At 45.0% G+C, this 12,659-nt stretch overlaps 1 protein-coding gene across 1 annotated transcript in view; it reads right to left on the bottom strand.

The window, feature by feature from the left end:
- The window catches only part of LOC102443950 (uncharacterized), a 48,570-nt gene that overhangs the window by 18,984 nt on the left and 16,927 nt on the right, over window positions 1–12,659 (bottom strand). The window contains exons 9-12 of the mRNA XM_006137049.3: window positions 3,814–3,894; window positions 2,422–2,483; window positions 1,639–1,755; window positions 300–378 (exon numbers count right to left, since the gene is read on the bottom strand). Of these exons, the coding sequence (XP_006137111.2) occupies window positions 300–378; window positions 1,639–1,755; window positions 2,422–2,483; window positions 3,814–3,894 (339 nt within the window). The remainder of the gene's footprint in view (window positions 1–299; window positions 379–1,638; window positions 1,756–2,421; window positions 2,484–3,813; window positions 3,895–12,659) is intronic.

The raw sequence follows: 12,659 nt of genomic DNA, 5'->3' as shown, positions 1-12,659 counted from the left end.
GATTAATCTAAAAAAGATTTCCCCCCCCCCATTTTTTCAACAGTTAACAATTGCAAAATTTCATGGAGAGTTACCATTATTTTTCTCACATTGAAATTCATTCTATAATCACAAACTGTTGCTTAACTCTAAGGATTACACAATCTTATTGCAGAATAGATGAATTCATGCATCCAGAGTAGCCAATGTTACACATGCACCAAATATTAATGCAATTTATGTAGGAATGAAGTTCTATTTTCTGAAAATTATTATATGGGTGAAGGATGCATATCCATTAAGACTGGCATTGTACTTACTAGCACTGTTTGGACTGTGGGATAAAGTACACTTATTTGCCCATTTTTTGGCATTCTGTGCAGCTGCAGCATTCCATTCCTTAAAGAAATGAGAAACATTAGGTGTTCAGCTGAGTACCTCTTGGAAAGGGAACATACTCTTGGAAACTGCATTGTCAGCATTTAATATTTCCTTAATAATTCCTTCTCTTTTGTTTTGACAGTAAAAGGAGGAGTTGCACTATACTACCAGAAAAGGTGTCTTGGGCTAGGCCAATATTAGGGGATAAGTTCTAATTAAGATATGCAACTCCAGCTACGTTACTGTTATTCCTACTATATAAATATCTTAAATTGCATTTTGGTGTCATTCACATAGCAGGAGGTGGACAGGAGCATGCTCTCCCTTTGACTCCTCTTACTTCTTGTAGGAGCAGGACTACTGACATCAATGGTAGAGCCCTCTCAGTTGGAATTACCATGTCTTCACTAGACCCTCTCATTCAAACCCTGGAAGATCGACTGCAGCAGCTTCGAGCTTTTCTGTGGTGTAGACAAGCCCTTGGTGATTAACTCCATGGAGAATATCTCACAAGACAACCTGCCAGAGCAGAGCTAGTGGTTTTTCCCTTCACTTCTGTGTCCCTGGCCTCTATTTGTCAAAGGCTGGAGATGGATGGCAGGAGACAAATCGCTTGATCATTGTCTTCAGTCCACCCCCTCCAGGGCACCTGGCACTGGCCACTGTTGGCAGACAGGATACTGGGCTGGATGGACTTTTTGTCTAACCCAGTATGGCCGCTCTTATGTTCTATGGGAAACAACATTGTCCGTAAGCAGCAAGATTTGTCATATCCAGACTTCTCCCTTCTCTCGATAACTCTTATGTTAGGCTGTGTCTAGACTGCAGGGTTTTTTCGAAAAAAGTAGCCTTTTTTCAAAAAAACTTCACCTATGTCTAGACTACAGCCGCGTTCTTTTGAAATTCATTCAAAAGAATGCAGCTTTTCTTTCGATGGCGGTACTCCTCATTTCACGAAGAAGAACGCCTTTTTTCGAAAGTGCTCTTTCGAAAAAAGGTGTCCTTGAATGCAAACAGGGCTTTTTTGAAAGAGAGCATCCAGACTGCCTGGGTGCTCTTTCGAAAAAGCGGCTTGCTTTTTCAAAAGTACTGCTTGCAGTCTACATGCTCTTTTTCCAAAGAGGCTTTTTCAAAAGTATCTTTTGAAAAAGCCTCTTTTGAAAGAGGCTTGCAGTCTAGACGTAGCCTTTGATAACATTTTACTGGAACAATGCTGTGCCCTAGTAACATCACTAAGGTCTGTGTACATAAAAGATTGCTTTGAAAAATGCATCTTACCATCTTCAGCATGTCTCTAGCAGTGGGCGTCACCTTTCTCCGTAGGGCATTGTGTTTGTCAACAATCTCCTTTCGTTGATCTGGCTTGTCGGTGGACAGGGCAGCAAAACCTGATGGCTAAATTAAAGAAATGTTCAATAGTTATTCTTGTATGTAGTTGTGTGAATCTAAACTATTACGTACATGCACATAGGAAACCATTCCTATTAATGTGTCTTTATGAACTTCATCATCTCATGAAATATTTCAAGTTAATTGAATTATAATAAATCTATGACTGAGACATTAATTAATTCTGGGTCAGATTCTGATATCTTTTGTCTGTGTTATGTAGCCCCTTTTTCTTGTGTGGTTCAAGTGTGACCCATATGACAATGAAAAATTGCTGCTATTATTTAATCTTAGGATTTTTTAAACTGTCAAATTCTTTTAAATATATTGTGTCAAATTCAGTACTGGTTAAAACAACCTCCGCTCTACCTCTTTCATTATTTATTTTATTATGTTGTGGTTGTAGGACCTGGCCTTTAGTTTGTGTTGAACACTTGTGCCATTTGAGTTCTTCACTTGCCCACCTGAAAAAAAATGACCAGTCAAAATGAAGTGGTTTGAAATTCCTGAAGTGGAACATTTCAAATCACATGAATCAAATGTGCAGATTTTCAATATGCAAAAATATTTGAATTTTTTACCTTTTGCCCTGTTTCAGGACAAGAAACATTTCAAAAATCTCTCAATTCTCATGGGATTGGAAACCTGTTCCCCACTCAGGTCTCTTCCTACCTGTCCGGTGGTTTGCTGCAGCACAGCAGCCAGGACCAGGAATGCAGCGAGCAGAGTCATCTCTGAAAAGGGAAGAACAACCTGCTTAGTTTTCTGTGTATTTAAACACATTGCAGTGGAAGTGTGCTGCCACACAACATATGTTTAGCGTGTCTAGAAGTATCCTTAAGAGACATCCTTCGTTGCCTGAATTCCTCCCTTGCTTTCTCCTTGCTTATAGGGACAGTAATTCATTGCTAGTCTATAGCATCAATGTATACTTCTATCTGCATGTCCCTCATCACTCTAGCCAGTCAGTAAGGACAGGTGCTAAATCTCTGGTCATTTCCCTTCTACCTGCTCTAGAGAGGGACCAAGTGAGTAAGTAAGTACACCTACATGTAACTGAACTTTGAGCTACCCATATGAAAGTGGTATGAGGCGGTTCCTTCTCCCCAGTGCAAATGCATCATCCTAGTCACAATCTACCTAGAATCATAGAACCATAGAGCTGGAAGAGACCTCAGAAGGTCATCGAGTCCAGCCCCCTGCTCTAGGCAGGACCAAGCCCAACTAATGTGTATTCTGTATTTGTGTTCAAAGGGTTGGTGGTTAATGGCCACCACAGGGGCATTGCTATGGGATCATTAGGAGCTAACCCAGGAATTGTCTCAGGAAAGATCTTTAGGATTTTTGTTATAGAATAGTATAGTATATATGGATTCAGAATGGACCAGTTCCTAAGCTGGCAGTTTAAGTAGGCTCATTTTCACTAATTAAGAATCTGGTTCTAGCCTCTAAAATATTCAGATACTAAACGTCCCTGACGCGTGTTTGGAAAGGACGGCATTTTGGGAGGGTAATAGGGGCAGCAGCCATGTGCCCCAGGATGTGACTTGTCTTTCATCCTGTTAATACACAGGGAGTGAGGGGAAAGTGCTTGCATTCTATGAAATACTCTCCATAAAATGGAAAAAATATGTTTTCTTGCATTTCATTTTGCATTAGACAATGGAAGCATTTTCTTTCTAAATTTGTATCTGTACATAAGTATTTCAAGTAAATATTTGCCTGCTTTCAAGCAAAAAATAATTTTTCACCTACAAGTATGTGTATGTTGTGGCATGTTCTGAAGTAAAAATATCCAGCTCATTGAAATGACAATTATGGCTACATTTGACAAAGAAATCTCCCCCAAGGAAGTGAAAGAAATGTAAATTTTTAAAGTTTATTAAATTAAATATAATCGAAATATAAATTTCCCTCCTCCCATAGGCGGGCTTTCACCTCTCTAGAGGCTTAAACTATTCAGACATATACTAAACCATTCAAAAAGCTTTCTTTGTCATAGGTTCTATATTAAAACCTGAGGACAAGGTCTCCATGTGTTAAATAAAAGAATGTCAATCTTACCTTTTCCTTTCTGGGCAGATAGGAAATGTCTTCTGCACCTTTCAGAAGTTTGTGGAAGTGAATGGATTTCTTCTCTGGACCATTACTTATAGCTCACCTGTTTACTGCTCTGGCAAGCTGGCTTGGCATCAAAGCAGGTTTAATAAATTCCTAATTAGAAGATAAAACAACTGGGTTTGTAATCCACTCTTCTGATTATGATGCTATTTGCATTTGATTTTTACTTCCTTCTATTGCGTATTTAATTATAAGCAGAACGTAGGGGGAGGAGGTGTCGTTCCCTCCTTAACTCAGCTTGGCAGTTCATTCAGCCTGTCTGGATTGAGTGTGGGCATAATTAAAAATTCTAGCTTCCAGAGAAAGCTCATCTCATTTGAATTACAAATTAGGGTCTGCCCACTCCTAATTGAGGGTATGTCTACACTACAATGTTAGTTCGAACTAACAGACGTTAGTTCGAACTAACATTCATAGGCGCTACTCTAGCGCTCCGCTAGTTCGAATTTAAATTGAACTAGCGGAGCGCTTAGTTCGAACTAGGAAAACCTCATTTTACGAGAATTAAGCCTAGTTCGAACTTACTAGTTCGAATTAAGGGCTGTGTAGCCCCTTAATTCGAACTAGTGGGAGGCTAGCCCTCCCCAGGTTTCCCTGGTGGCCACTCTGGCCAACACCAGGGAAAGTCTATGCCCCCCTCCCAGCCCCGGACCCCTAAAGGGGCACGGGCTGGCTACGGTGCCCGTGCCAGGTGCAAGCCTGCCAGCACCCAGCCAGCAGACCCTGCACCTGGCACGGCACAGAGCCACCCACCCGATATCCCCCAGCCCACCCCCTCTTCCCGGGACCAGGCTGGCGGCTCCCGGGAGCTTGCCCGGGACCACAAGAGGCGGGCACCTTCCTGGGCTAATGCGGACATCGTGGACCTCGTCCACGATCTCCGCACTAGGCACAGAAAAGTGGCTGTCTAGGGCAGGAGAGCTACCTGCCTAGCCACCCAGGAGCAGGTGTGCATGAAAATCAAGGTGGTCCACTGAGACCCCCAACCCTGAGCCCTGAGCTTACAATGGCCGTCCTGTGTTAGACCAAACGTCCATCTAGCCCAGTAGCCTGTCTGCCGACAGCGGCCAACCCTAGGGACCCTGGAGTGGATGGACCGAAGACAGTGACCAAGCCATTTGTCTCATGCCATCCCTCTCCAGCCTTCCACAAACTTGGACAGGGACACCACTCCTACGCCCTGGCTAAGACTACTCCATGGACCCAACCTCCATGACTTGATCTCAGTTCCCTTTAAACTCTGTTCTAGTTGTAGCCTTCACAGCCTCCTGCAGCAAGGAGTTCCACAGGTTAACTATTTGCTTTGTGAACAACAACTTTCTGTTACTAGTTTGAAGCCTGCTACCCATTCCTTTCCTTTGGTGTCCTCTAGTCCTTCTTTATGGGAACTCATGAAGAACTTTTATGAAGTATCAGAGGGGTAGCCGTGTTAGTCTGAATCTGCAAAAGCGACGAGGAGTCCTGTGGCACCTTATAGACTAACTGAAGTGTAGGAGCATAAGCTTTCGTGGGCAAAGACCCACTTCATCAGATGCAACTTTTATGAATGCACCCTCTCCACCCAACCCCTGCTTTTAGAGACATCTATGCTGTCCCCCCTCCGTCTCCTCTTTTCTAAGCTGTACAGTCCCAGTCTCTGTAGCCTCTCTTCATCTGGGACCTGTTCCCAACCCCTGATCATGCTAGTTGCCCTCCCCTCTCCCAGCCTTTCTCTTCCCTTCTCCCACCTTCTTTTCCCAGTCTCCCCCAGTTTTGTTCAATAAAGACAGAGTCAATGTTGGAAGAAACGTTATCTTTATTTTGCACATCAGGAAGGGGGGCTAGGAAAGGGTAAGTGGAAGGAGGTGAGGGAGGAATGGGGTACGAGCCCCCGATGGGGAGGACTGGGCTGGCTCTGTGGGCTTCTGGGGGTGGAAGCTCTCCTGCAGCCCCCCAATTGCCCCCTCTCCCCAGATGGCAGCCTGCGGCAAGTGTAGCCGGTCTGATGGCCGAGTACTGTGATGTGCCCAGTGTGGGCACTCCAAGCACTCCAAGCCAGGACTGGTTTTCAAGCGGGGCACTCCTGAGAACTGTGTGTCCGGGGTGGGGGTTGGGTCCCTTTAAGCGCAGCCCTCGGCTAGCCTGAGACATCATCTCCACGCTCTAAGTCCTCCTCTGATGCCCTGCCAGCACTGCTTCCGGCCATCCTTAAGCCCTGTTCAGGGTCCACTCAATGTGGACATGCTAGTTCGAATTAGCAAAACGCTAATTCGAACTAGTTTTTAGTTCTAGATGCGTTAGTTCGAATTAGCTTAGTTCGAATTAACTAATTCGAACTAAGTTAGTTCGAACTAACTCTGTAGTGTAGACATACCCTGAGATAGGCTGGCTGGCCTGCTGAGCTGAATTTGGGGGCAGTGGAGGTATTCCCTCCCTGAGTCCTGCTCTACAAGGCCGACCCAAGCCACTGGCATTGCTGTTCACTCACCTGAAGGGTCTTCTGTGACCCTTCTTTCCCCCATCGCCAACAGATGTGTTCCACAGTCTGAAAACTGCTAGACCCTACATCACGGGTGGCCAACCCATTTAACAAAGAGCAGTGGAAAAGAGGCCGTCCCTTTAAGAAACAAACTTTTTGGCCCTATCAGGCTACTGTTAACAGCCGCCATCTTGGGCACCATTTTGAATTGCTACCCCGATGAGCACAGAGCAGTTGGGGGTCGAGGGGAATCCGGGGCCATTGGGGGGGCATGCAGGAGTGGCTTTGCGAGCTACACTTTTGGGGGAGAAGAGCTGCATGCAACTCATGAGCCGCGGGTTGGCCACTCCTGCCCTACGTGCTTCCCAATGTGTGTTACCTCTGCCTTTCTCAAATGTGAGTATGGTAGGCATTGCTATTTGGAAAGGGATACATAGCCTAGAAAGTTTGAAAACTACTAATCTGTACCTATTCCAGTTAATGTAGCTACTTAATGGAGTAACTGGGCGTAAAATAAGAATGGCCACACTGGATCAGACCAAAGGTCCCTTTAGCCCAGTATCCTGTCTTCTGACAATGGCCACTGTCAGGTATCCCAGAGGGAATGAACAGAACAGAGAATCATCAGGTGATCTCACCCTTGTCAGCCATTTCCAGCCCCTGACAAACAGAGGCTAGGGACACCGGAACTGCCCATCCTGGCTAATGGCCATCAATGGATCTATCCTTCATGATTTTATCTAGCCCTTTTTTTGAACCTTGCTAAAGTCCTGGGCTTCGCAACATCCTCTATATTAAATGTCACTTCCTCTCGGATGGTATGTCTACACTACCCCGCTAGTTCGAACTAGCGGGGTAATGTAGGCATACTGCACTTGCAAATGAAGCCCGGGATTTGAATTTCCCGGGCTTCATTTGCATAAGCGGGGAGCCGCCATTTTTAAATCCCCGCTGGTTCAAACCCCGTGCAGCGCGGCTACACGGGGCTCGAGCTAGGTAGTTCGAACTAGGATTCCTATTCCGAACTACCGGTACACCTTGGGTTCCCAAACTCGGGGGCGTGAAGAAATTCCAGGGGGGTGTGAGGCGACCCAGACACATACACTCTTGTCAATCACACCCCAAGTTTTGCTGCTATTTTTTTGGGAGGGAGGGAATGAGGGTTTCTCAAAAATCAGAAAGGGGGCATGATGCCGAGAAGTTTGGGAACCACTGCCCTATAGCTTCTGTTCCCCTGCAGCTCTTAAAGCTTCAGACACAGGAGACAGGGCTTGTAGCAGGAAGCTGATCCTCACAGTCTCCATCCACTGCGCAGATGCCAGAGCCTGACATCTGGGCACTATATCCCAGCCATAGGTCCCTCAAGACTCTCCTGCCCACCCCAGGGAGCATGCACAGGGCTCCCAGGAGCCTGCCAGGGTCCACAAGAGGCATGCACTATCCTGGTCTGGGGCAGAGATCCTGGCCCTCCCAGAGGTGTGGGGTGACGAGGAGTACTTCCAGGTTCTCCACTCCAGATGGCGCAACACCGATTATATATGGCTGCATGGCTAAGAACTTGGCCACAAAGGATCACACCAGTACTCTGGAGCAGGTCCGGAGCAAAGTAAAAAGAGTTCTGGCAGGCCGACACCACAGTGAGGAAGTGCAGCTCCCGCTCCATAGCAGGACTCCTCTCTTGCCCTTTTTTTGAGGACCTGCACCACATCCTGGGGGTGGTGCAGGCTCTTCCCCACTCCAGTGGTGGACTTGAGGCTGAAGATGCCCATCATTGACCACCCAGGGGTCCCAGCCCAGGAGGTGTAGAACAAGGAGGGGGAGGTTGTGGCCAGCACGCTAATCACCATCACCATGGAGCCTGTATCCCACGGCCTGGATGTGTCCCAGGCATCTTCAAAGGCTGGGGAGGGATCATCAGGTGAGTGGTCTTAGTTTTTTCACACACACAGGGTGAGGGTGGCGGGCACTGAAGGGATGGGGTGTGTTAGTTAGTTGGCCTGGACATTGAGCTGAAGTTTGTGCATGTGGATCTATGTACAGTGCCAGTCTGTCTCCCGCAGCCTCGGGAGGCAGCACCGGAGCACCCCAGGGCTCCTGCTCACAGACTCTGGGGAGGTTGCCCACACTTCTGACCCTCAGAGGGGGCACACTCCCATCACAGGCCACTGCTGGAAGGAGGCGAAGGGCAAGGATACACAGACAGACAGACAGACTGAGGCGTGCTGCACAAAGGCAAGCCTGCATGCTCAAGACAGCACCTGCTCCCAGTCCCATTGCTCCATCATCAGCCAGTTCCACCAGTTGAAACTGGTGTCCACCTTCCAGAAACTTTAATCCACCGTGGGCTATGGTTGCAAGGGCATTGCTCGTGCACACAGACAGATGTTCTCAAGGATGAGCTTGGGTTCGAGCTCATGCAGGCCCAGAAAGGCAGACTGCAGAAACTATAGCACAGCCATGTGGGGCCATTGCATGCCCAGAGGCAGCTACGGCTCCACGGGAGGGAGTGCTGTGTGTGGTGCCCTGAAGCAGGCAACCAAAGCATGCAGACAAAATGCTTTGGTGACTCTGAGAGGTAGGCAAGCAAGCAGAAAAACCTGAGAAATGGCTGTCCACGTGGGTCCTATTAAACTTTCGTTTCAGCCTCAGGCAGCAGCCCCAGGATGCGTTCTCTCTGTGTGCTGCCTCAATACCGCTCAGACAGTTGAAACAACAGACGTGGCTTGAACATCCCAATAAAACCACAGAGCTGATTTTTGAAGGTTTTTGGCCAGACTTATTGGTAACGAAGCACACTACTAATATCCCATAGTTTCTATAGGAGTAGTAACACATGCATGCCTATTGCAATGGGCCAGCTCCATCAGTATGGGACTTTCCACTGCCCCTTACACCAGCCAAAGACACTCCTTCTGAGGCTCCATTTGGTATACCAATATAAAAAGTCATGTATTACCACCCATACTTTGCATATGTGGGTTCAATCAAAACATCTCCATTCATCACTCTGTCATCATGGCCTTATCTCTAGGAGGGATCAGTGTGTTCCTATCATCTTTGGTAATTATGAGTGTACCAGGCTTGTTTTCTGGGTGTTCTGGTACCTCCCTTTTAGAATATATTTGTGTGAGTGTCCTTTGCCTAACGCTTCCCAGAAAAAGGTGTGGTTTTGCAACCCTCTTCTTGGCAGGTTGTGTGAACTTGCAAGCTGGTGTGTTTAAACAGAAATTAAAAGGCACAGTGACTAGAGCCAAATCCCTGAAAGCTGCATGGAAACTTTTTAAAGACACCATAATAGAGGCCCAACTTAAATGTATACCCCAAATTAAAAAACATAGCAAGAGACCTAAAAAAGAGTCACCGTGGCTTAACCACCATGTAAAAGAAGCAGTGAGGGACAAAAAGGTATCTTTTAAGAAGTGGAAGTCCAATCCTAGTGAGATAAATAGAAAGGAACATAAACACTGTCAAATCAAGTGTAAACATGTAATAAGACAAGCAAAAAAAGATTTTGAGGAACAGCTAGCCAAAAACTCAAAAATAAATAACAAAATGTTTTTTAAGTACATTAGAAGCAGGAAGCCTGCTAAAAAGCCTGTGGGTCCCCTAGATGATCGAGCTATAAAAGGAGCAATCAAGGACGATAAAGCCATTGCGGAGAAACTAAATGATTTCTTTGCTTCAGTCTTCACGGCTGAGGACGTTGGGGAGATTCCTGAATCTGCGCCGTCCTTTGTGGGTGATGAATCTGAGGAACTGTCCCGGATTGAAGTGTCATTAGAGGAGGTTTTGGATCAAATAGAAAAACTTAATGTTAATAAATCTCCGGGACCGGATGGCATTCATCCAAGGGTTCTAAAAGAACTTAAATAGGAAATTGCTGAGCTATTATCTGTGGTTTGTAACCTATCCTTTAAATCGGCTTCCGTACCTAATGACCGGAAGGTAGCCAACGTGACACCAATATTTAAAAAGGGCTCCAGAGGCAATCCTGGCAATTACAGACTGGTAAGTCTAACTTCAGTACCAGGCAAATTAGTCGAAACAATAGTAAAGAATAAAATTGTGAATCATGTAGAAGAACATAATTTGTTGGACAAAAGTCAACATGGTTTCTGTAAAGGGAAATCCTGTCTTACTAATCTATTAGAGTTCTTTGAAGGGGTTAACAAACATGCGGACAAGGGGGATCCAGTAGATATAGTATACTTGGATTTTCAGAAAGCCTTTGACAAGGTCCCTCACCAAAGGCTCTTGTGTAAATTACATGGCCATGAGATAAGAGGGAAGGTCCGTCCTTGGATTGAGAACTGGCTAAAAGACAGGAAACAAAGGGTAGGAATAAATGGTAAATTTTCAGATTGGAGAGGGGTAACTAGTGGTTGTACCCCAAGGGTCAGACCTGGGACCAATCCTTTTCAACTTATTCATAAATGATCTGGAGAAAGGGGTAAGCAGTGAGGTAGTAAAGTTTGCAGATGATACCAAACTGTTTAGGATAGTCAAGACAGAAGCAGACTGTGAGGGACTCCAAGAAGATCTCACCAAACTGAGTGATTGGGCAACAAAATGGCAAATGAAATTTAATGTGGATAAGTGTAAAGTAATGCACATCGGGAAAAATAACCCCAACTATACGTACAGTATGATGGGGGCTAATTTGGCTACGACAAATCAGGAAAGAGATCTTGGAGTTATCGTGGACAGTTCTCTGAAAACTTCCACACAGTGTGCAGCGGCGGTAAAAAAGGCAAATAGGATGCTAGGAATTATTAGGAAAGGGATAGAAAATAAGACCCAGAACATCTTACTGCCCCTGTATAAAACTATGGTACGCCCACATCTTGAATACTGTGTACAGATGTGGTCTCCTCACCTCAAAAAAGATATTTTGGCCTTGGAAAGGGTTCAGAAAAGGGCAACTTAAAATGATTAGGGGTTTGGAACAGGTCCCATATGAGGAGAGGCTAAAGAGACTGGGACTTTTCAGTTTAGAAAAGAGGAGACTGAGGGGGGATATGATAGAGGTCTATAAAATCATGAGTGGTGTGGAGAGGACTGATAAAGAAAAGTTATTTATTAGTTCCCATAATAGAAGAACTAGAGGACACCAAATGAAATTAATGGGTAGCAGGTTTAAAACTAATAAAAGGAAGTTCTTCTTCACACAGCGTGTTGTCAACCTGTGGAACTCCTTGCCAGAGGAGGCGGTGAAGGCTAGGACTATAATAGAGTTTAAAGAGAAGCTGAATAAATTCATGGAGGTTAGGTCCATAAAAGGCTATTAGCCAGGGGATAAAATGGTGTCATTGGCCTCTGTTTGTCAGAGGCTGTAGAGGGATGGCAGGAGACAAATCGCTTGATCATTGTCTTCGGTCAACCCTCTCTGGGGTACCTGGTGCTGGCCACTGTTGGTAGACAGGATACTGGGCTAGATGGACCTTTGGTCTGACCCAGTACGGCCGTTCTTATGTTCTTATGTTCTAATAGCAGGTCCTTTCTTCTGCTCAGTGCCTGACTTTTGCTAACTGCTTTATATCAGCAAATTTTGACCACTGCTTTAGTTCAGTCTTTAGACCTTACACTTGGCCTTATTGTAAACAGGCTTTCCTTCTGTTTGGTGACAGGGCCTCATTTAAAACTCCTGAAACCAATGGGAAAAATTCCCAGTGAGTGTCTGCTTTTCAAATTTTCAAGGTACTGGAAGAGGAGGGGGGCAACATTATTCATTTTTAAATTAGAAAAGTTTCCCTGGACTAAGAACATGGCTTAGCTGTATTTCTCCCTTCCCCACTGCTTAACTATAAAATTAGTTTTGAATTATTTGGTGAGCCATACCACTGAAAAGTTTTAATACATCTGTTTTTTCTTATATCAATGGCTCATTCACATCAGTGGGGGAGCCCTTTTGAAAGGATGGGGCATGTGCAGGCTCACTAAATTCATAGTTATATTTCCTGTCGATAAACAAACATTTGGGTTCCCAACTACATCTGCTTTTTAACTTTTCATCAACATCCCAGAAAGATAATTAAATGAGAAGTTAACTTTTTGCTTTATACCTAGTAAGTACTTGCTCATGTGTGTGTGTCCATTTCTCATGTGTTCTTTCTAGTTAGATATATTCCACTTTCTTTGAATGATATCGATGTGACTCGATCTACCTAACCTATCCTTCAGAGAGGTAGCCAAGTTTGTCTGTAACTGGAAAAACTTGAAAAACAATGAATAGTCTAGCAGCACTTGAGAGACTTATAAAACATGTAGATAACATATAAAGCTTATGATGCCATTTACATGTTTTGTTAGTCACTAAGGTGCTGCTAAACTT

The sequence above is a fragment of the Pelodiscus sinensis genome, chromosome 3, assembly GCF_049634645.1.
Source record: "Pelodiscus sinensis isolate JC-2024 chromosome 3, ASM4963464v1, whole genome shotgun sequence".
In the NCBI taxonomy this organism is placed as follows: Eukaryota; Metazoa; Chordata; order Testudines; family Trionychidae; genus Pelodiscus; species Pelodiscus sinensis.
Note: the sequence above shows the minus strand (reverse complement) of the source record. Positions and strands in the feature narration are given on the sequence as shown.